This window comes from Ursus maritimus, unplaced genomic scaffold (genome assembly GCF_017311325.1).
Source record: "Ursus maritimus isolate PB19 unplaced genomic scaffold, ASM1731132v1 scaffold_3, whole genome shotgun sequence".
Classification (NCBI taxonomy): Eukaryota; Metazoa; Chordata; class Mammalia; order Carnivora; family Ursidae; genus Ursus; species Ursus maritimus.
Window position 1 is genome coordinate 61,779,276 of NW_024425563.1, and position 24,044 is coordinate 61,803,319.

At 37.7% G+C, this 24,044-nt stretch overlaps 1 protein-coding gene across 1 annotated transcript in view; it reads right to left on the reverse strand.

Moving 5' to 3' along the window:
- Positions 1–5,399: 5,399 nt before the first annotated feature.
- Positions 5,400–24,044, reverse strand: part of PHF14 (PHD finger protein 14) — a 228,355-nt gene continuing 209,710 nt past the window's right edge. Inside the window, exon 20 of the mRNA XM_008686328.2 lies at positions 5,400–5,770. Coding sequence (XP_008684550.1) covers positions 5,747–5,770 — 24 coding nt within the window. The 3' untranslated portion in view covers positions 5,400–5,746. The remainder of the gene's footprint in view (positions 5,771–24,044) is intronic.

The following is a 24,044-nucleotide window of genomic DNA, read 5'->3' on the forward strand; positions in this document are numbered from 1 at the left end:
TAAGCTATCCTCCGTAATTAATTTATACAGCACAGAAGAGCATTTAGAACTCAGCGTTAGGAATTGCGCAGATGTTCATATCATCCCTCTTCCTCGTTGCCTAGTGTGAGGGACATTGTGAACAAAGAATCACTAAAACTTGGCTCCTGCCTTTCTGGTACAGAGCACTCTACAGTGGCTCCTTGACTTTGAGTCTGGGAGAAGTAGGAAGGTGGGCAAGAAGAGTCTGCTTTTAGATATTCAAGAGAAAATGTGCAGGAAGTGGAGAGAGAAGTGTGAAAGGAGGCCAAGGGCTACAGATTTTTAAATTGGAAAATCAGTTGGTATCTTTTTTTTCTTCCAACAATGAGGGCTACAAGCTAAAAAAAATTCGGCTCGGACATGTAAATTAACAATGGCCTTACAAATGGTGTTTTGTAAGGAGTAAGCAACGGAGGCTGTTGGGGGACAAATACAGCTCTAATGCTGTGTCGACACAGAGAATACGAGGCGGACAGCTAGATGAGGCTGCCATGGCTTTCTCCTGTCACCTGGTGTGATGAGAGCAATTCCATTCAATGCCATCCTCACTTTACTTTAATGATCTGACACTCCCTATGTGGGTTATATTGTTGTCTTTGGTGAATAAAAGAAAAAGTCCTTTCAGGTACCCATCTTCCTAAAGAGGGTGGGGCAGGGCCTGTGGCCTGCAGTCAACTAGGACTGGGCTTGAATCTGAAACAGGCACTGATTCATTCCAGTTGTATTATCTATCTTCACGAAGACGGGTTGACAAGTGCCCATCAGTGGATGCCCATCATGAATCTATAGTAGCCAACCCAAGGAAATACTATGCAACTATGAAAAAGAATAAGTAGGCTCTTGTATAATAGAAAGGTCATCAGGATATTTTGTTAAGTGAAAGGAGCAAGATGCAGAACAGTTAATTTTTTTAAAAAAATATTTTACTTATTAATTTGAGAGAGAACGCGAGAGAGAGCATGAGCAGGTGGGGGAGAGGAAGAAGCAGGCTCCCCACTGAGCAGGGAGCCTGACATGGGGCTCAATTCCAGGATCCTGGAATCAGGACCTGAGCCTAAGGCAGATGCTTAATCGACTGAGCCACCCAGGCGCCACAAAACAGTTTAAATAGTATGCTATCTCTGGGCTAGGAAGGAAAGAAAACATATTTACATATATCATTGTTACATACTTTTGTGTTGTATGTATAAAGAAACACTGGAAAGATATCTAAGAAATTATTAAAGTAGTTCACTATAAGACAAAGGGGAGAGGGCATGGAGCATTGTGTACAGAAATGACTTGGGAGTGAGACTGTCAATGTGCATCTTTTATATTCTTATTTATTTTTATATTGTTTTGATTATTAAACAATAGGAATATATTGCCTATTTTAAAAATTTTAAATTCAAACAAAATTTGGAATGTGTGTTTGTTAGTTAAGGTAATACTAGCTGCAGTTGAAAATAAATCAACAAAACTCAAAAGCTTAATACAACGTATGTTTCTTTCTCACTCATACAAAGTCCAGAAGCGAATGGTCATTCAGGACCCACGCTTCTTTCAAAATAGGTCTCCTTCCTCCAGTATATCTCAGAGTTCTCTGCATCCAGCTAGCAGAGCTGGGGGTGCAGGGGAGGCGCGGGCCTAGAAGTGCAATCACTTCTACCCACATTGCTTTGGCCAGAATGCCCCCATAAAGCTACGCCTAACTACGAAGGAAGCTGGGAACACATCTAGCTGTGTGCCTGGAGGAGGAGATGAATCTGGTGGACAGGTAGTGTCTCTGCCACCAGTGGAAAGACCTAACGAAAGAGAATTCTGATGAATTTTATTTCTGTTGAGTATATAAAATTGAAGTTATTACTAAAGCATTCTTTTGAAATTGTGGCATTAGGGTAAGTGTTCTTGCAAGACAGCTTTGTTGAGGTAGATGCAATAGGGACATTGACTAATCTCATCCATTCATCAAATGCCTTAGTCTCAGATTAAAGGCAGCCATTGGAAGATCTGTCATTAGAGCAAATTTGACGGCCCACAGAATGATAAGACTCTGTTCAGAACCCTCTCTTTTGTTTACTTCAAGTAAGATGAGAACCCCTGCTCTGTTGATGAATCCCCCGAGATAAGGCGCATCATAGGCTTTGAAATGACTCAAAGGTAGGTGCTGCTAGTACCAGCAGGTTGTCCGGGAGTGCGGTCATGTTCACTCACCAGTGTAAGGAAATTCAGTCCGAGCAAATAAGATGACTGGGTGTCTCCAAAGGCGGACTATGCGTTGTTTACGAACACCTTTCTGGGGTTGTCTGATGATAGCCTCTAATTGTCTTTGAGCTATTTTACAGTTGATGTCAAGGGAAATCATATATGTCTGTGGACATGCAAATGAATTGTTTGGTGCAGAGACTGCTCTCCTCTTTGTTGAAAAGACATGTATGGGTCCATTTACAAATTCACTTCAGTATTTCTGCCTGGTGAATGTATCTGTTCTTTGGATTCTCCTTTAAACAGGTTTTAACATCTGCCTGGTTCCTTTGTTAACAGTAAGTTAAATACAATCTTTAATGTGTGTTCTTTTGATCTGCATGAGAATTATAATTTTATCCTCTTTTGAAATGTGTCCTTTAACACTAGTAATTGCTCAGAACTAAGGATCTGTGCTTCTGGCACTTGTCAAGCTTTGCTTTCTTTCTTTGGTTTATTTACTTGTTTTGTTTTCTCTTTTTGTTACACCTATCAGCATTGCCAGAAAAGCTGTTATGTAGTATGGCATAAAAATTAGGCAATGAAATGATTTTACTATCTTGCACTTCCTCCCCCACCCCAACTGTTAGGATAGTAATGCCGGCATAATATCATCAGAAAGCCTCTTCTGCTGACATTTCAAGCTCCCACAGAAAACTCTGTGAATTTTCTGAGAAGGCCTTATTTGCAAGATTTGTTCAACAAAGAGGTTGGATAAGCACCTTGGATTAAACCTTCAAAGCAGCAGGCCTTTGGTTACTTTTGTGATTAACCTGGGAACACTTTGAAACTCTTTTCTTTGTTATACTGTTTTTCAAAACCATCAGTTTTCATAATGAGAAACACTTTTGTAAACACACTTGCATTTCCTTCTAATTAGCAAGACCTTTATTTTTGCACAAAGATTTCCATATATAAACTTTTATCTGCAAAGAATTCTAAATGTGAAGTATTAAAGAATTAAAAGGCTGATGGCAATTGCATTTTTCTTACTGATAACGTATCAAAATCTGTTGGTCTATCCATTAATATCTAGCTGCTTAGCCTCCAGGAAGCTCAGAGCCAAATTTGTGTCAACTTTAGTAACTCAGTAGGACCCACCTATCTGCATTCTACCTTTTCCAGTCTTGACCTTGGTTCCTTATTTATATTTTACTTGTTACTGATTTTACTTATTTAAGTTTCTTTTCTTCTTTTTGTTAATGTTGCAAAAGCCAGCTCTACTTCTTTAGGGAATAGGCCAGATTGAAAGGAAAATGTTTATACAGGCACATTATAAATGCCTCTGTATTCAATCTTATAAGAGTAATTCCTGGAAAAATTACAGTTTCCCTTGTCGTTGTCCTTTCCTGGTGTATTTCATTCAGACAGGGAGACACTTGGGTATTTTACTTCTCTCGTCCATATGCTATGTAACTATTGTATGCACTTTAGGAATGGACAAAGTCATAGTAGGGTCAATTGGTATGTCTCAATTCCTACAATGATTCACATCGTTTAAATGATATTGTATTTACTAATATTTATTAGCCATATCATTATTTATTAGAAAAGTACTTGCTGATCATCAGAATCTCGTCCATCTTCTATAAACAGCTCATGAGCTAGAAAATGGTTGCCATTATGCCTAGAGGTTAAGAATTCAACTTGAACAGGCTTACAACTCAGAGACTTAAGCTACATCTAAATATCACCCTGGGAGCCCAGTGGTCCTCAGATCCCTTTATAGAGGTGAAATCTCCCTAAAAGGAATCAAAGTATTGCCTTAAAGGGGAAAACAAAAGGGTCACTTAGCTGCCTTCCCACTATCCTGGGGAAAGCCCCTTTGATGATGTACTAAAAACACACTGGACTAGGGAACGCTTTCTTCCTTATGAAGAGTGTGTTTCTGCGGCAGCTGTCCTAAATTGAGGTCAAATAAAACTCTTTTCCCTTCTCTAAAAACAACAACAACAGAAACAACAAAACCACACTGGACCTGAAGCCCCAAATCTGGGCTCAAGCCCTGGTTTTGCAGCTCACTGAAGTGTAGTTTCCTGCACCTACAAAATATGGGTAAAAATTCCTCTCACCTTTCGAGTGGTTGTGAAAAGTCCATGTGAGCACCCTTGGCATGGAGCAGGGTTCCTTCATCATCAACTTCCTCCCTGACCTGCAGTAGGAATTAAGCCTGTATGTGTGAACTCTGGAGTTCTGGAGCCTCTTTCTTTTCTCATGGCTGGCCTCCGTGCTCGGGCAGGCTACAGCAATAGCAGCTCAGGGCTTTGGGTTTTATGCTTTCCCCCGGGAACATCTCGCCCTACCCTTGGACTTCCTTCATTTTGCCTTAATAATCTTTGAGGAAACCTTCATTAAGGAATTACCTGGTAATTTTTGGCATTTCATATTTTCCAAAGATGGCCACAACAACTTCTCTCACCCCATAAGCTCTTCTGCAGTGTGAAAGTAAAGAAAAGAAAAATCAGGGTTCTAAAAGGATTTAATACCCATCTTATGGTAATTCACTCTCTAAACATGGACACCAGTGTTCCAAATTGTCCTTCTGTTTGTCATCTGGAGCTTTCCTGGGGCTGGATGGGAAGGACACCTTTCTTTTGTAAAATGGGAAAGGAAAATTGAAGGCTTCTCCCCATGACTATTGTCTGGCAGGTTAGTTTGGGGAAAACAATATAAGGAAGTGGGAATCTGGAAATTGATTTCCTTAAAATCGCCATAGGCATGTACCTGTTGTAGGTCTTACTGTACCTTTGATGGGATGAGCTTCCTACCTTGAAAGTTATTGCTCTTTGCGACCATTACTTTGTGGTGTGATAATTTGAAAACTGGTTTTATAAGATATTACTAGAAGTTTAAAAAAAAATCAAAATGAAGCTGGTCTTCATAATGGAAAAAAATTCAGGTAACTCTGGTTTAACAATATTTCTTTCTTGTATGTCTGAGAATACAGTGACTCTCAAGGGGTGGAGGATATAGAATACAGCATTCTCCAAACGGAATTGGATGAGAAACCTTTATTTACTTTTTTTCATGGAGCCTGATATGAGAATAAGGTTAAATTACATGTGCTTTTGGAAGCATGGACTGTATTTGCTATTTATTGCTGTGTTACAAATTACCACAGATTTAGTTTAGAACAACATACATTTATTATCTCACAGTTTCTGTGGGTCAAGAATGTGGATACATTTTGATTCATTTTCTGCAGGGGCACAATTCGGGTGTTGTCTGGGATGGATCTCATCTGAGTGTTTGACTGGAAAGGGGTTCATTCCAATGAGGTGGTTGGCAGAATTCATTTCCTTGTGGTTTGGGGACTGAGGGCCTCATTTTCTCACTGGCAGTTGGCTGGAGGACATCCTTAGTTCCTCGCCACTTGAGTCTCCTTTCATCAGGACCAATAAGTGAGCAGATAGTCTCTTCACAAGATGTTTTTGCCATCTTATGTAATGTAATTGTATACACGTAGTCGTGTTCATCTTGTCATCTTTGTTGAAAATGTTGATTAGAAGCAAGTTATAGGTTTCACCTGCACTCAAAGGGAAGCGATTACACAAAGTCATGAATATCAAGAGGTAGGAATCATGGAGGTAAGAACTGCAAAACTATCAGTACAAATGACTTTGTCCACTACCCACACTTAGACACTTGAACAAACTCTAGCATACCTTCTATCAGCTCAAGGCTGTGTCCCTAGGATGACAACCCCTGCCTCCTTAAAAGGGCTGCCTGAAAAAGCTCAGGGCTGCCAAAGGAATTCACTGTTTCTTCTAGCTAAAATCTGATTATAGGTCCCCAATCTCCCTTTTCGTGAAGCATTTACTTTAGAAAACTTGCAATTGTAAATCCTTTCTCTGCCTCTTTGAGGTGTGTCTTCTGCAACCCAGGAATGTCTTTCTCAAGGACCCAAGAGCCATCTCTCTGAAATGTAATCATTAAGAGAGATAGGGACTTTGTTTCCATTTTCCCTGGGAAGCAATGAGCCTGACCTCAATAAGCACCAGTTAGCGGGCACAGATCCCTAATCACATTGGCCAACCTCCCCACAATGTCCTTCAGTGCTTTTCCTTTAGCACAACCAACATTTAAAAGGCATCCTTCTTCTGTCAGTGGAATTGAATCAGTTTATACTGAGGTCTCTGTCCCCTACTGCCATAACCTGAATAAAATCTGTCTTGCCACCTTTGACGAATGTCTGACTCTTTTTTGACAGGGGCAGCTTTCAGGTTTATCTTCCACAATCACCCAGAGGTTTTGTAATCATCTCGCATTCCATTCTAACACATCTAGTCTAGCAAAGCTGAGCTTCAATGAGCATTTTTGGATTACATGTTTGTAGAGTAACTTGGGCGTTTCTCCTTTTGCATAATAGAAATGTTCCTGAAGAAAGGTAATTGTTTCAAAATAAATTAATAAAAGTGAAACTATAAGGGGACTTTGATTTTGAAAAGAAACATAAGCAGAGAAGTACATCTGGCTTATAGGTCTGGCTCTAACATAGACTAGTCTAGCTGGTTGGTAGGCAGAAATGAATTCTCTTGGTGATGAGGTGTGATTACCTTTAGATAATTTTGGAGGGGGGAAAAAAAGGTCTCAGCCTTGCCGGAATGGAGAAACTAAGCTGGAGTCAAGTAACACACCATTATTCCCCTCTCCGGCCCTTCAATGGGAGTTCAGTCTTTTTCTCTTGAAGGAGTCAGGAGAATCCTAAGCAGAGAAATATTCCGCTCATCCAGCTCAAACCGAGGATAGAAGAATTGATACAAAATGAAAATGACTTGGGGCTTTATAAGATGCTTGCCAAGCAAAGGTTTTGGGATATTTTTTTGAGCACTTCAGTTAAAAAAATCTCTTCGAGGTAGTATTGTATCGAGAAGTGGTGACAGCACGTGTTCCCTCTGGCCTCCTCCACTGAGGCCCACAATCAACCAAAGAGCGGGGACCACCTTTTGTGGTCTCTTGCCGGGAGTGGATCACTTTCTAGCACACATCTCTCTTCTGACCCTGCTGAGCAAGCTCCTTTGCCTCGAGCCTGTTCCTCCTACCCAGCTTGTCCAAGGGTAAATGTGCTTCATGGGTCATGATGCACTAAGCCAGGAGGACAAAGACATTGCACAGGTGTCGAATGAGTGCAGAGCAAGAGGGCTTTGTAGATGCTGGTGTTTTGTTTCTTAAGGGGAGCTCACAGCTTCTTTTATAGTATAAACTATGGACAAGAAGAGCTGAGATTTCCCTTTGACATTTTGTCTGTTCAGTGAACTGCAGAAAATGCAAACCTTTCCAAGCCAGAGAAATATATCTTCCTTGTGTGTGCTTAGAATAAAGACCAATCTGTGTCTAACTTTTTTTGTTCTCAAAGTTTTGGAAATAATATTCCTCTTGATTTTATCCTTTTAAAAATTAATTGGTTCCAATTCCACAAGAGTGTTTTAAATCAACAGTTATTTCCCCAGTTTTGTATTATCTTTAGTATCCCAAACTCATCATTTCTCTCATTGCAATATCATTATATAGGATCCTTCAAAATATGATTCTTGGGAAAAGTAATATTATTCCAAAGCTACAATAGCTCTAAAATGAAATTAAATTCTATATAGATTTTTGCCTCCTCTTTTATATTTCGTGTTTTCCCCCTGAGATTTAGACCTACTCTTCAATAAAACTGTTTCTTTTCATATGGACGACTTCATTTATATTTTTAATCCATTAGTGGTTTGGTTCTAGATCCTTTAACGTTGTTCTAACTACATTAAGAAGTTTCAGGTCTTGCTCTGAGTGTTGGTCATTGAGTTGAAGATTCTGGGCTAGAGTCTTGCACCTCAACTACCTTCTCATTTAAGGTCTCTGTGGACAATCATGTTCTTCATGCTTTGAGATTCCATCACCATGTGTAGCTTCTCTGAACTACTTGGCTAACCTTAGTAGCTTTCATTTTCTTTTCTTACTAGATTATATTATCTTTTACGCTTATTTAGGAGTGAAAGATTTTCATGAAATTATAAAAGATGAAGATATTCCATAAATTTGGAACTATTTGAGAAAAGTTTAGTATCTACCTTGTACTAGAACACTGTAATGTCCACTACTTATTTAATTATTATGTAGTAGATAAATCCTAGTGCTCTTGGTCCAGGAGAAATGCCTCCTTCCGATGGCCCTAGCTGTCACTGTGTTTGGAGCCTATCCATAACTCCCTGCCCTCTGCTGATTAGATATGGGAAAACATGTGACTCAAGAACTAGGCCAATCAGATGACCTCATTTGAGACTTTAGAGTTAGTTCATTGAAGTTTCTAGAGTTAGAAGATCAGGAGCCTGTGTTTAGGCTCATTTAGACCCTTTGCTGATGAGGAATCAAAAAGAGAGAGCTTTTAAAGGGAGGGAGGGTGGGAGGGAGAAAGAGAGAAAAGAGAGAAGGGAACCGATTTTAGGTAAAAATAGAGGGGAAACTCCAGAAAGGTATGTTGCCAGTTAGCTATCCTGATTCTTGAAGATTTTCTAGTTCCCCATTCCAGCCTAAGGTTTTCAGGGATTTGGATTCTGTGAGATATCCCCGTGCTCACACATGAAATCTCCCTTTATAAGTAGGCTTGAGTGGATCGTTAGTACTTATGAACAGGCTATATATGACTAAGAAACTTCCTAATAATCATGTGAAAATTTTATTTAAAAATTAGGGCAGATTTTTGTTTAAAAAAATAGTAGATTGAACTCATGTGTCTCTCTGCTGCCTCTCTAAGACCCAGTAAAACTGAAATAAAGAGATAAAAAGGATTTGAAATCCCAGGGACAAGGAGAGGAATAAAGTCAAATTTTGGAACAATGGAAGGAGCATAATGAGTGGTCACTCTCTTAGCTCAGCAGAGAAGGTGACGGCCAGGTTCCTGTAAAGGTGCCTGAGAATCAGACTAGTATGTGTCTCCAAACCCCATAAAAACCCAAGAAATTGAACCACTGGTCATGTGGGAGGCTGGAGTGAAGAGTGAAGCGGAGAAAGAACACAAACGAAACAGATATCTAGGTGCACTTCCCCAGTCTACACCGTCAGATGAGTGTCCTTCCAGCTAAAGGAAAGATGTCCATCCCCTACCAAAAGACCAGAGGGTTTCCAGACAGACAGCAAGTCCTTCTAAGAACAGAGGGGGGCGGCTCCCTACTGCTCACAGGGAGATTGAATGAGTTTACATATGGGGCCATGAGACTCTGTAGCCCCACTGCAGCCTTGGTTCTCTCACTCTTATCTCACCCTTGGCATATTGTCCTGAGATGCATAGTTTCAAAAAGGAGGCTGTAGCATTTTTCCTGGAGGAAATGGCCACACGCACACACACACACAGGCACATAAAATTAGAGGTGTGCTAGCTTTTAGCAGATTCTCTTAGCAATTTATCAGTGCCTCCTGGGGTGAAGCTCACCAGCTTACAACCTATCCTGTGTACATAGCACACATAGTGCCAATTCTTTAAGAATAAGTGGGCTGTCAAGGATTTCAGTTATCATTTGGTTTCACTCATATGTGGAACGTAAGCAATAGCATGGAGGACCATCAGGGAAGGGAGGGAAATCTGAAGGGAGAGAACTCGGAGAAGGAGATGAACCATGAGAGACTTTGGACCTCAGGAAACAAACTGAGGGTTTCAGAGGGGAGGGGGTAACAGGGTGGTGGGTATTAAGGAGGGTGCATGTTGTGGTGAGTGCTGGGTGTTATATCCAACTAATGAATCATTGATCACTACATCAAAAACTAATGATGTATTATACAGTGGCTAACTGAACATAAAAAAAAAACCAAACAGATTTCCAGATCTTCCAGACATTTGAGGAAAGCCTTCAAGATGAAAGGGGAGAAAAAGAGGGAAAAGAGTATTTGGATGAACAAAGGGGTAAAAGAGACAATGCTAGATAGCTTTGGCTAAATACGGGTTTAGAGGTATGCGTATCTATAAGGAAATGTTAATTGCCCAGACAGGACATAGAAGAATGGAGACAAAAACTTCAGAAAGATAAAGAGGTGAATTTGAAGACATCAGCTTTGTGAGAGAATGGCCTCAGATAAGGGAAGATAGGTGGCTAAATATAACAAGAGGAGGCTACTAATCCAGAAAGCAGGACTTAGAAGGATATTTAATGATAGAAAAATAAAATTTGATTATTGTAATAGAGGAAAAACTGACTGCTTTGGTCATAGTTAGAGAAGAGCAATGAGGGACATTTAAAAAATCTTTGTAAACCAACAACCCAATAGAAAAATGGGCAAAAAGATCTGAACAACCCCTTCAGTACAGTTATATACAGGTCACAAATAGGAACATGAAAAAGTATTCAACAGAATTGGTCATTAGGGACGTGCAAAGTAAAACCACAGTGAGATGCCCATTTGAATGGCTAAAAAAAAGCAAAACAAAACATAAAATAACAAGTGCAGGTGAGAATGTAGAAATGTGGAGCAGCTGTGACCATCTCATTTTGCTGGTGGGAATGTCAATTTGCAGTCACTTTGGCAGCATAGTACAAAGTTAAATAATTATAACACCTACCGTGTGACCCAGCAACGCCACTTCTAGGCATTTACCCAAGAGAAATAAAAATTATGGTTTCACAAAGACACAAATGTTTATAGAAACTTTATTCATAATCTCCCAAACCTGGAAACCAGTTAGATTTCTCTCAACTGATGAGTGGATAATATAAACTGTGGTATGTCCTTACAATGAACACTCCTCAACAATAAAAAGGAATTAACTCCTGATACATGAAACAACACGAATGAACTATTTTAAGTGAAATAAGCCCCACCCCAAAACTACATACTGTAGCATCCCATTTTTATGATATTCTGAAAAAGGCAAAACTATATGGACAGAAAATTGATTAGTGGTTGCCAGAGGTTGGGGTTGGGGGAGGAGACATTGACAGTTGTCTATAAAGGGGCATAAGGTAATTTGGGGATGTGGTGGAATTGTTTTCTAGCTAATTGTGATGGTGTTTACATGACTGTATGGTTGTCAAAACACAAAGAACCGCACATTAAAAGTGTGAATTTTACTGTATGTAAATCATAACTTTTAAAAATGGAGGAAAAATGAATGAGGTTTCTGGCTTGAGTTACAATTGGAGAAGGCATTGCTAAAGTCAATAGGAAAGCCTGGCTGGGCAGCAGACAAGCCAGAAAGGAAATAAGGGCAGATTCTGCCTTGGCAAGTAGAGTTTGAGGCAGCAGAAATATTGGCAGTTCATATGATCAAGGTGGTGGGGGCTTCTTATTGCTGATCAGTATTCCATTGTACTGAATATACCAGAGTTTATTTTGACGTTTGTCAGCTAAGGGACATTGGAGTTGTTTCCAGATTCAGGCTGTTATAGGCTCCATACACATTTGTGTGGCTACTGAAGGATCTGAGCAGAAGACTCAAGGATCTCTGTTCCTAAAATGCAAATCTGATCATGTTATTCCCCTGATTAAAATTCTTCCCTGGTTCCTTATTGCCTACAGCAGTGATTCTGCGCCATGACCACACATCACAACCACCTGCAGTGCCTCAAGATGCTGAATGTTTGGCCCACCCCCAGGGATTCTGACTTAATTGATTATTGGATAGGGTTCAAGTGTCAGGTTTTTTTTTTAAAAGCTCATATGATTTTATTTTTCAAGGCTTAAATCTTTTTCAAATAAAATTATTGAGATATAATACATGTAACATAAAATTCATCCATTTAAAGTGTACAATTAAATCATTCTTAGCATATCCCATTACTGATTTTTTGAATGTGTATTATAACAGTTTGCCATAGTTTTTTTTTTTTTCTATATATTTTTTAAAGATTTTATTTTTGAGTAATCTCTACACCCAACATGGGGCTCAAACTGACAACCCTGAGATCAATGGTCACATGCTGTGCCAACTGGCCAGCTAGGAGCCCCTAAAATTTGCTATTTTCAAGTGTATAATTCAGTGACATTAATTACATTCACAATATTGTACAACCATCACCACTGTTTCCTCATCCCTATTTGATTTTAATAAATGTCCAATTCTGCAGGACTAAATCCGGGTGCCTTAGGAAGCTCCTAAAACCTTCCATAAGAATATCTCATCCTTTCTTCCTAGATGCAGCCCCTGTCACTTCCTGCCCTGCTTTCTCTTGGATCCAGACATGCTGAATCATCTTTAACCTTTGAAAACTTATTATCTTTGCATATTCCTATTTTAGCTCTCTGAAGCATTATTCCCACTACTACTTCTGATAAAATCCCATGCCTTCAAACCCAGACTCAAGTATTATTTATATGAAGTATTTTTTTCCACCTCTGGGGTCCTTTAGCTGCTCCCCTCCGTGATCTATAGTACCTTTCATGACCCTCTGTTGGAACACTTAACTCATGACAATTTTCTGTGTCTGTTTTTGTCTCTCCCACCAGATTCTCTCTTTCTCTCTCTCTTTCTCTTTCTCTCTCTCAAGTGGTGAACACTCAAACGGTGAAGCTGCAATGTGAACATATAAATCCATGATGCAGTTCTTGAAGAACTGGCGAGAAGAGCCACAGACAGTGATACGAGTGAGAAGTAAACTTTTGTTGGTTTAGGCACTGAGATTTCAGGGACTGTTTGTTTCCACAGCGTAGCCTAGACTAGCCTAATACACTTGTGAAGAATTCATTCATCATATTCACCAGCTGTTCTCTTGTGATATAACTAAATGGAGAATGTGGAACTCCGTGGGAAAGAGATCTTGGATTTGAGAACAGGTGGGAGAGCTTGATTTTAGAGGGTCTAAGAAAGATACAGGTTAAGAAAAGGTCTTGAGCAAAAATGGTTCCGCAGGGGAGATAGACCTGGGCTGCTAGGATGAGGGAAGAAGGAACTCACATATGGGTTGTATCTAAGGGCACTGAAAGCAAACAGCCTATTAAAACATTTTACATCAGACTGTTCAGGACTTCCAGAATTAGACATAAGCAAATGTAAAATTTCAAATCCCAAATCAATACTTGCCAAAAAGATACAGTATAAAAAAAGAGAATCATAACCCTGAACAGATGTTCCATTTGTTAATTTGATTTTTACTAACGAGATACATTTTTGAAGGCATTGCTGAATGTACCAGTTTTGTTCCTTGTTAGTATAGTATAATCAGAAGGATGTCTTGGTTCAACAGTGCTCTGGAGGTTGAAACGTGTCTCCTTTATGATTTGCAGCTCTGATTCATTCTGTTTTTCTGCCCAAGGTGCAAAAATGCAAATGTGAATTGAGATTCTGTGTTTATTTCTGCTTCTTACATCATCACCATTAAAAAATTCAGACCAAATATTTTTTTTTGAATCTCCCTAAAAGTGTGGCCTGAGGTGCACAAGGCACAATATACTGTTGTCAAGTCATATTAACCTACAGTCTCACATTATTAAAAAAAAATACATCTGTCATAGAAAAACATGTATAAATTAAATATATCCAATCAGAAATAAATCGTCGAAAGGAGAATACATGTTAAAAGGCATTGTAGTCTGGGATCTGCTTTAAAATAATTAGACAAAAGAGAAAGAGGAAAAAACATATAAAGCAGTCATGGCAAAATCTCAAGAATTGTTGAATCTCAGTTACAAGTAGATGGGGAGTCATTGTAACCTTCTGCCTACTTTTGCATATGTCTGATGTTGATGATAATAAATAGTAGATAAATATAATATAAATATAAATAATATAAATCATAAACTTACAGATAAAATGCCTTCAAATATTTGCACAAATTTAAGGGTACAACTTACAGAATTAGGTTCCTTAATCACAGAATTACATTGTGTTATATCAAAAAATAATGATATTTTACAAACAATAGGTTTGATTATTTCTTTAGAGGTCTTATACCATGTTACTTTCACCATGGAGCATAGAATGACAGAGTCCTACAATGATTTTACCTCTTTCTGATGCTATTTAATAAGCTACCTTTCTTACTGACCTGAAATCTGAATATTCTTTTTTTTTTTTTTAAGATTTTATTTATTTATTTGACAGAGAGAGACAGCCAGCGAGAGAGGGAACGCAAGCAGGGGGAGTGGGAGAGAAAGAAGCAGGTTCCCAGCAGAAGAGCCTGACGTGGGGCTCGATCCCAGAATGCTGGGATCACGCCCTGAGCCGAAGGCAGACGCTTAACGACTGCGCCACCCAGGTGCCCCCCTGAAATCTGAATGTTCTGAAAGAGTTCATCTGTCTTTAGAAGTAACAATGACCTTGCCTCACCTTTTGAATTAGACAGTGTTAAAAATGATAGTTGGAACTGGCCTGCATTTGGGAGACCCATGTTTTCATCTCCTTATGTATCAACAAGGAAGATTATCATTTTCAAACTTACACATACAACATCTGATTCAATTACTGTTTTGTAGAAACCATATCTATTGTTTGTGGCTTGAAACATGAATTTGAAAATAGTGATTTTTATTTTACTCCCATGACAGTATTAATAAAGGTAGAGTATATCTTATTGTCTAGAGAGATATTTAACATGCTGTAGGTGTAAATGAAAGATAAACTAAGAGACAAAAGTGAACCTTTCAAACATTAATGTGATGTTGGGCTGTGTTATTATGAGCCTAATGATATCAAGAACACATAGGTGTCATGCTGGGAAACCAATGATCTAGCTTTCATCTTGGCTGCAGGCAAAGAATATCTCATTAAAGCTATAAATTTCACAAGTCTGTTCCCAAATTTAAAACCCTTAAGGAAAATGGTTTTCATGGTTCAGCAGTTTTAAAGGGTTGTACTTACTTGGCTTTGTAACAAGGAAATTAATAGTTTTTCTAAAACAAATCAGAATTATGCCTATAGTGGCATGTGTTTTCATGCTGTTGCCGTTAGCACTTAACTTCTTGTCTCGATAACAAAACCAGGGACTCCACATTGAATTCACCACAGGGAAACATTTATTACCTGCTATGTTTGTTCGGGATAGTCTGGGATGGGGATGAAATTTGCTCAGTCATGGCTAGGTAAAAATTGTTTTCTTGAGGTGATGTGAACTGAAGTAGGTTTCTAATCAACCTTCGCTATTCAGAGTGAATCTTACTTAGCCTGCATGAGGAGGACTAAGTTGCTCCAGCCCCATGTGTTGTCAGCAACCAACCGACTGAAGTGCGTGTAGGCCTCAGGGACCCACGGTATTGGGAAATACATGTCAGCGCAATGAACTGAATTTACTTCTTTTTCTCAATGGACTTTGTAATAAATCTTACGTAGCCATGTGAGAGGTGCATTTATAAGAAACATTCCCCTGTTTCTGTTTTATATTCATTTAACTTAAAGAGCAACCGTTTGTTGTATCTGGGGGAAACGAGACAAATTACAACAGAGGCAAGAGAGTATGGAAATGTCAAATGCCTCTAATGGTTTAAGCTTAAAGGAAAGTCATTAGTGATTTACGGAAAGAATATCAAAACAAGATGAGCAGTAAGAATGTGATTATCATTTTCCAAAAAAAGTGTTAGAGAAGCAAAACTACCTAGACTCACCTTATTTCATCTGGGTGATCAGAAAGTTACAAACGAACAACTCTTATACCCTGGGAAGAGCATGTCCTGTGGGGTTGTGTGGAAGCAAACTTGGAGACATTCATAGACAGTTGAAACTCAAAGCAGTTCACAGACACTTTAAGTTGGAGCAACTGGGTGCACATCTTGCTTCCCCCTCACTCACGCTTTCAATCCCAAGGGAAAAGGATAGAATTTATTCAGAAGATAGTTATGATTTAAAAATTTTAGATTGTGTATAAATGTACTTTCAGCTGCAAAGGTCATTCAAAACAATCATTAAAACAGAACATGGAGTCATTAAAAAGCTTTAACTACATTACATATTTTCAAGTAAGGCATTGCACTGTTTTTTGAAGGCTGAATTTCTTGAATTTTTTGGTATGTTGTTTAATTTCTTTTTAAATTTTCATCAGCTTCTTTTGTAGTTAGTGATTATTCCCACCCTTTACACTTTTGTTAGAAATCTATTGCACAATACATCCAGTTTCCCTGAAAGAAAAGGGATTTTGTGAACCATATACACTACAGCTTAGTGTGACAAGTAGTTTCTGAAAAGGATAACCATTATGAAATATAACTTTTACTTAAAAAGAAAAAAAATGCCTCCAGTTTTGGCTAATTATGAATATTATGAATATTATGAATAAGGCTGTTTAAAATATTTATGTAATGTAATCCATGTAAATAACTACATGTAGTTCATGTAACTTACATGTAAATCATGTAAACAAATATTTGTGTGGGCATATATTTTCATTTCTCTTGCATAAAAATCTATAGTGGAGGTATGGGGTCACGTATTAAGAGTATGTTTAACCTCATACAGAACTTCCAAACTCCTTTTCAAAGTGTACTGTTGTACACTTGCACTGATAATCAGGTGGACAAGATGACAAATTCTTCAGCTGTCAGCCTCTTTCCATGGTTACATCATTACTCCTCAATAGGCTCATGAATAAAATGCCCATCCTGAAGGGATGGAGCGATGTGTGGACTCAGTAACGTGGCTGTTTACTCTGAAAGGAGATTTGGTTACCACTGCTGAATGCCTGACTTGCCAACAGTAGCAGCCTGTTGCCTACTGCTTATGCAGTATCTCATTAGTTTTCTATTGCAGCATAACAATTACCACAAAATTAGCAGCTTATGACAACACACATTTATTATTTCAGACTTTCTATGGGGCATAAGTCTGAACATGGGTTAGTTGAGTCCTCTATGTAAGTTCCAGTTGCTTCATAACCTCACCAGCATTTCATCATCAGACTTTAAATTAGAGCCCAGGACTGTCCAGTAGAAATACAGTGGAAACCACATAGACAACTACATTAACAGTGGAAATGTTGAAGTTTATTTAAGAAATTATTTTAAAGATTTTGTTTATTTGTTAGAAAGAGAGAGAGGGCACAAGCGGGGGGGGGGTGGCACATAAAGGGAGAGGCAGGCTCCCTTCTGAGGAAGGAGCTGGAAGTGGTACTTGATCCCAGGACCCTGGGATTATGACCTGAACCAAAGGTAGTTGCTTAACTGACTGAGTCACCCAAGCGTCCCTGAAGTTTATTTTAATAGTATACTTTCTTTAGCCAAATCTATTTAAATTTATTGTCATTTCAGCATGTAATCAGAATAAAATTAATGAGATACTTTATTTTTCATACTAAGCCACAAAATTCTGGCATGTATTCTTACAGCACAACTTAATTCAGACTAGTTATATTTCAAGTGCTTAATAGCCACATGTAGCTAGTAGTTGCTGTATTGGGCAACATAATTATAGATATTTTAGTGGGTATATGGTGGTAATTGTGGTTTTAATTTGCATTTTCCTGATAACTAAATGATGTTGACCATGTTTTCATGTACTTCTTAGTCACTCGTATATCTTCTTTTGTGTAATATCTGTTTAAGGGTGCCTGGGTGGCTCAGTCGTTAAGCGTCTGCCTTTGGCTCAGGTCATGATTCCAGCATTCTGGGATCGAGCCCCACATCGGGCTCCCTGCTCAGGGGGAGCCTGCTTCTCCCTCTCCCTCTCCCCCTGCTAGTGTTCCCCCTCTTGCTGCCTCTCTCTCTGTCAAATAAATAAAATCTTAAAAAAAAAAAATAAATCTGTTCAAATGTCCAGCAACAGGTGAATGGATATACAAATTGTGGCATACTCACACAATGAAAAAGCACTCAGCAGTAACAATGAAAAAAAATATTGATTCATGCAATAACCTGGATGACTCTCAAATATTATGCTGAGTGAACAAAGCCAGACACGAAGGAATACATCTGAAGTGATTCCACTTGCAAGAAACTTCAGACAGGCCGGCTAGTCAAGAAGCAAGCAGATCGGTGGTTATAATAGGGGTGTGTGAATGATTGCAGAACTGCGTGAGAAAACTTTTTAGAGTGATGGAAATGCTTTATATCTTGGAGTGGTGATTACGTATATACATTTGCCAAAATTTACTGAGCTGTACATGTAAAATGGGTACATGACACTGTATGTAAACTATACTCCAATACCGTTGATTTAAAGAGTAAAAGCATTATGTGTTAGTACCTGCTATGTACTTTACAGGCCCGGAGCAAAGTAGAACTGTGGGCCCTCTAATTTAAAAGGTATTAAGAATTTCAAGACAATGACAGCAGAGGGAGTTTGTCTGTTATTGAATTCCTGGTAATAGACAGTGCATGGCATATAGAAGGTTCCAATAAAGTGCTGTTGAATGAATTTAAGATCTTAGTGCTCAGCAATTTCCATTTGAGAACAGCCTAACACCTTTTCCTACTTCTGCTGTTTATTTCATAGACCTGAGGAAAGAGTTGAATTCTGAAAACTATTTTTTAAAAATGCTGGTCATAAGTATGACAGAGAAAAATGCTGAGTAAAGTTGTTTTATTTTTAAATTTTCTAAAGACATGAAGAAATACAGCCAAATCACTAACACGGAGAGAGAACAATTTGGTTGAGTGGGTGGAGATTATACAGGCATCGTAAGGTACAAAGGAATTTTGTCCTGTAAGTATTGTGTTGTTAGTCATAGGCTGACTTAGAGTGGCGGTGGTACACCTAATCTGGGCCAGGAAACAAGCTAAGTAATGGGGATATATATAGAGAGAAAACAGGTATACATAATGTGCAGTGTTTTGTCGTCTTTAAAATTCAATTTTAGATCATGTTCCAGTTAACATTTCTTATATTTTGTTCCATCATAACTCAGTGTACAAAAGATAAAGCAGAATTCTCATGTTTTGGAGCAGATGGAATAGTAGTTATAAGTATATATAATCCATACTGTCACAGACATTTCATTGGGAGTTTCCTCTAGTGCTTTTTAACAAGACAGAATAGTTATTAACAGAGGCACTTGGACTTAAATCATGTGTATGGGCTGAATGTGTCCCCCCAACCCCCATATTCATATGCTGAAGCTCTAGCCCCCCAGTATGGCTAGATTTGGAGTAAGGAAGTAATTAAGGTTAAATGAGGTCATAACTTTGGAATCCTGATGATAGGATTAGTGTCCTTAGAAGAAGAGACCAGAGATCTTGCCTGTTCGCTTGCCTCATGCATACACCAAGAAAAGCCCGTGTGAGGATGCAGTGAGGCCACCATCTGCAAACCAAGAAAAGTCCTCAGCAGAAGCTGAAACCTGGGACTTGCAGCCTCCCAGAACCATGAAAAGATAGATTTCTCTTGTTTAAGCCATCCAGCCTGGGGTATTTTATTATAGGAGCCTGAGCTAAAATAATATGTAATATTCTATAAAATATTTTTTAAAATACAAAATATGCATAATCTGATTCAAATAAAATGACCAATTTAATCAGTTACATAATGTGGGCAGCCTTGTAGGGTGACAACAGGATTTATATGTATTTATTGATGGCATGAATTTATGGACCCTAAAAATTTGAGAAATTCAGATGGCAAATTATCCTTAAAAGAAATTTACAGTGATTCTACTTTATCACTTACTGTCGTAAACCAAGGAGTGTGTGTGTGTGTTTTTAAAGGAAAACTGGAGTTTTAAATGATTAAAGGTATCACTTAAATATAACTATTTAAAATGCCTGTCCGGTGGCTGTCACTGTGCCTCTCATACTATTCAACAACTTATTTTAGGAATGAAAGTAGTAAGAGATGAGATGGCAGTGCGCTAATTGAATAAACAATTTACTGAAAAAAAATGGCCAAAAAAAAGTGATTTTGTTATACTTGTTTCATTGGCACTCAGTGTACAAAAGATAAAGCAGGAGTCTGCTATTATGGAGCAGGTAGAATGGTAGTTAAACCTGTTTCACTTATTTCACCAAAGCCAAAGTCTTCAAAATAAATTAAACATGGCTGAGTAGTTGGGGAAGAGAAGTAACTAAAGGAGAAGTAGAAGTGATAAATGAGGTGCTAACAAGCAAGACTGTACATTTTGGGGGAAGATGGTGGATTGAAAGAAGTATGGTAGTAATAAGTATTTCCACAATAATTAAATGTGATATTCTGGGGTGAGACTGCTTGGGTTTGAAGTCTTGCTATGCCAGTTACAAGCTATATAACCTTAGCTTATTTCCCATCTAAACCTCAGATTGATCGCTGGAAAATGGGAAAAGTAATAGTAAGCATCCTATATGTTAACAGGGATGAGGAGCATAATCGTCAGTAAGTGTACTGGCATAATGTGTGGTAAGCATGTAGCACGGCACCTGCAACATAATAAATACAGTAAATGCTACCGATGATACAAATCATGTATTATTGCTTCTCTTCAAAAGTTACACTACTAATGTAATTCTAATCTATGTGAATTTGGGTATTTTGACACAGACTGATATCTAACTCAAAAACAGAAAAAAATGGGGACAAATGTCAAGTTAATTTTTATATTTACTTATTGCCAAGGCCCTCTTTAGACTCTAACTTGCCTTTCTGAGGCATTTGCCTCAAAGTCTTTGTCCCAAAACGCATCCAGGGAGTCCAGTATGTGGGATATGGCTGTTTTCCTGAAATCCAGTTATATTATTTGAAGCTATGTATCAATGAATTTTTTATCTTGCCTACTTGTAGTTTTTCCCATTTTGGTTCACTGTATCGTAACTGTCAGCATGTCCCACTGTCACACCTTTACTGAGCTTGTCAGATGCATGTGATAAAACTATGGCTCCAGGGCAAGTACACAGATTTCATTCTCACAGGGAAGAAGTTGTATGCTGACATTCTCTTACAAGCCCTCCCTCCAAAGTTCTGCTTCTCATTTTAAGAAACTCGGCCTTAAATAATCCAACAAAGACGTCTGCCAAAAACACTTGGCTCTGCAAAGAGCAAGTCGTTTCGTTGCTCCTGCTGGAGTTGGTAAATGATAGCTAAAGAATTAGAATCAGGGGAAGTCAAATGTCTTGCTGTGAGAACTCTCTCTGATAAAGACAGGTATCAAAGGAATTTTAGAAAATTCCTAAGCCAAAGAAATACAGCTGGGAACTGTTCTTGAAATGTGTAGGAAGAGTGTGTAGGGCACAGTAAATAGTAGGTCCTTAGTTGGTATTTTATATGAATTAAAAATCATGGTACTACTTCTGCTGCAGAGAATATTAAATTATTTCTTTTTAGCCTTTACCCGCGATCCTAGAGTAGTATGTCATACATAAGTTGATGAGATCACAAAATGGTATTTCATCTTGTGGCACTGTTTGATTTTAAGTGTTTTCGCATGCAAGTGTTCCCTGTTCATTTTTGAACTATGTTGGTTTTTCTTGATACTAATAGTTGGGATTCTGTTAAGGCCCCTGAAGAAGATAACTGAGACTATTAAGGGGAAAAACAACTGTCAGAGATTTGTTGTTTAGGTTATCCAGATGTATTAATGCTTACAGATTACAGGTTATAGACAGAAAATTCTGTCTCTATTCTCAGATTTCAGTTCAGAATTAAAAAAAAAACATTTTAATGGTCTTTTATGTGAAAGTTTAAATTGCTTTCGAAAACATACAAATTCCAAATGCAAGGTCCTATTTCATTTTCAGTGACTTTATTGAGAACAACTTGCAAATTAGATTTTACAGTTTAACATTTTACAATTAGAAATTTTATCTGCTACTACGTAAGTTGCAAACTTTTCAAAACACTACAGAAAATCCTTTATTTCTTTGGATTTTTCTGTTCCATGCTGAGCTCCTGAGATATATTTTTTCTTTCAGCTTCATTTTCATCTTCCTGTGAAATAAATTTTAGAAAACATTAAACAAATGGGCATTTTATCAGCTATACTTAATACATTTTAATTCTATTTCTCTGAAGAATTAACTACTGTGATTCTGGTAATCCTAGAAAAAAGGTTAGAAACAAAATGGTAAAGTTATGTTACATTTAAATATTTACAGTGGGTATTATTTTACACTACCCATTGACTAAAGTTTTCTATATGTTTTTAAAAGCAACTTATTTTATTAATGACCTAAAAATTACTTTTGAAAACACCTGCCCATAAAAGTGTCCTTTTTAGGAGGTGATCAGGTATTTTTACTTCACTCTTTGATAAAAATAAATTTAACTTCTGAGACACTTTATGTGTTCTGGCATGGCATTTTTGTCTCATCTAGCATACTGTCTTGACAGGTCTGCCAATTTTCCAATTACTTGTACCTCCATATGTTATCTGAAGATCAGTCAGCTCTAAAATAGGAAACATGGGCATGTCAGGCTATTGAATGCTTACAGTCTTCTATAGTTTCGATTCTGAGTGGTGGCTTCATAATTCACAGCAGGTTCCTGTGGAACATGGTGAATAAATGAAGTGACTTCATAATGTCAGTCTCCATAGGAATGAAGTGCATCTTGTGTTCAGTAGTAAATGGTGACCTCCAAAGTATAAATAATGAAAAGTCTGGAAAAATATTTCATCTTACAATTTGTAACCTGTTTCATCATCTATGTTTCTTCAACAATACCAAGTATAAAGCAGTTTTGCTTTCCTAATATTTTTAATATTTATCAAGTAAGAGTTTTCATTTTTATTAACTGAAGTTAAAAAGCATTGTCTTTTCTATTGAATTAAAGCATGAATAGCAATTTTTTAAGTATCTCTAGAGAACAATAATATCAGTATCACCAAATACGTCACCCTCTCTAAATCATATAAAACCAAATTCAATTAAATAATTGTTGAGCCCTGCTTAGTAAGTTAACATAAAGTAAATACAAATCAAGGCATATATATTTGTTTCCCATGAAAAACCACATCCTTGCCTGTAAACATTAAGGTGGAGAAAGCTTCCTTTATATACTTTGTCTCTCTCGAAGCTCACTGGCATCTGTGATTTAGACTTTGTCAATACCAGAAAAGTGGAGAAGTTATCAATATTATCATCCAACTTGTACCATTTATAAATATGTAGCATATAAAAGATGGGGTTTTGAGTATCATTTTGGCAATGTAATTTTAATATATTTTCCTAAGTATAACAGCCACTGTATGTTGTTTTTTTTTTCTCCAATTTATCTCAGAGATATTATGTTCAGTTGACTCTTGAACAGTTAGTTTCCACTGTTCCACAGGAGTTTCTAGAGATTACATTTTGATTAGATACTAATAAAAAGCAAATCCTGCTCTATACTTTCCACTGTTGTCTTCGGGTGAGACACTGACAGGAAGTGTTAGATCAGCAGGTAAAGGTGGCAAGGGATTTTTTGTTAGGTAGCACTGAATTTATCCCTGTGTTCCTCAAAGCAGCGCTTTATTTTTTTTTATATTATACTCTTATCGTCAACAGGGCATGTTTAGTATATATTTCGAGTACAATAAATGTTTTCTGAATTATGTGAAACAAGTGAAATAAAAAAATGAATAGAAGTCTGCCTAAATTAATGTAACTTGGAAAAGCATAATATTCTTCCTTATCCAATAGTCACACTTCTAAAAATCTTAAACTTATCAGGACAGTACTAAAAATAACAATAAGCAGTAATGTGTGAAGCAACATTAGTCAAAATAGCCATTCTCAAGCTCATATCCTTAATTTGAAGGACAGGATTGGAACCTTTATTATGTGGACAGTCTAAGTTCCCACACTGATATGACGTACTGGTTTCATGAGCTCGATTATCTCACTTTCCCTAGTAGCCTTCAATAGTGCTCTAAGTAAAAATGGAAATGTAAAGGCCTAATAGTAACCCTGAGGACTAGGAAGTACCTATAAACTTTACTTTCATATTTAACTAAAATTCTTGTAATGCCAGTCTTCTTGTATTTTTCTTAGTAATAAAGTATATACAGTTGACCCTTGAACAACATAGG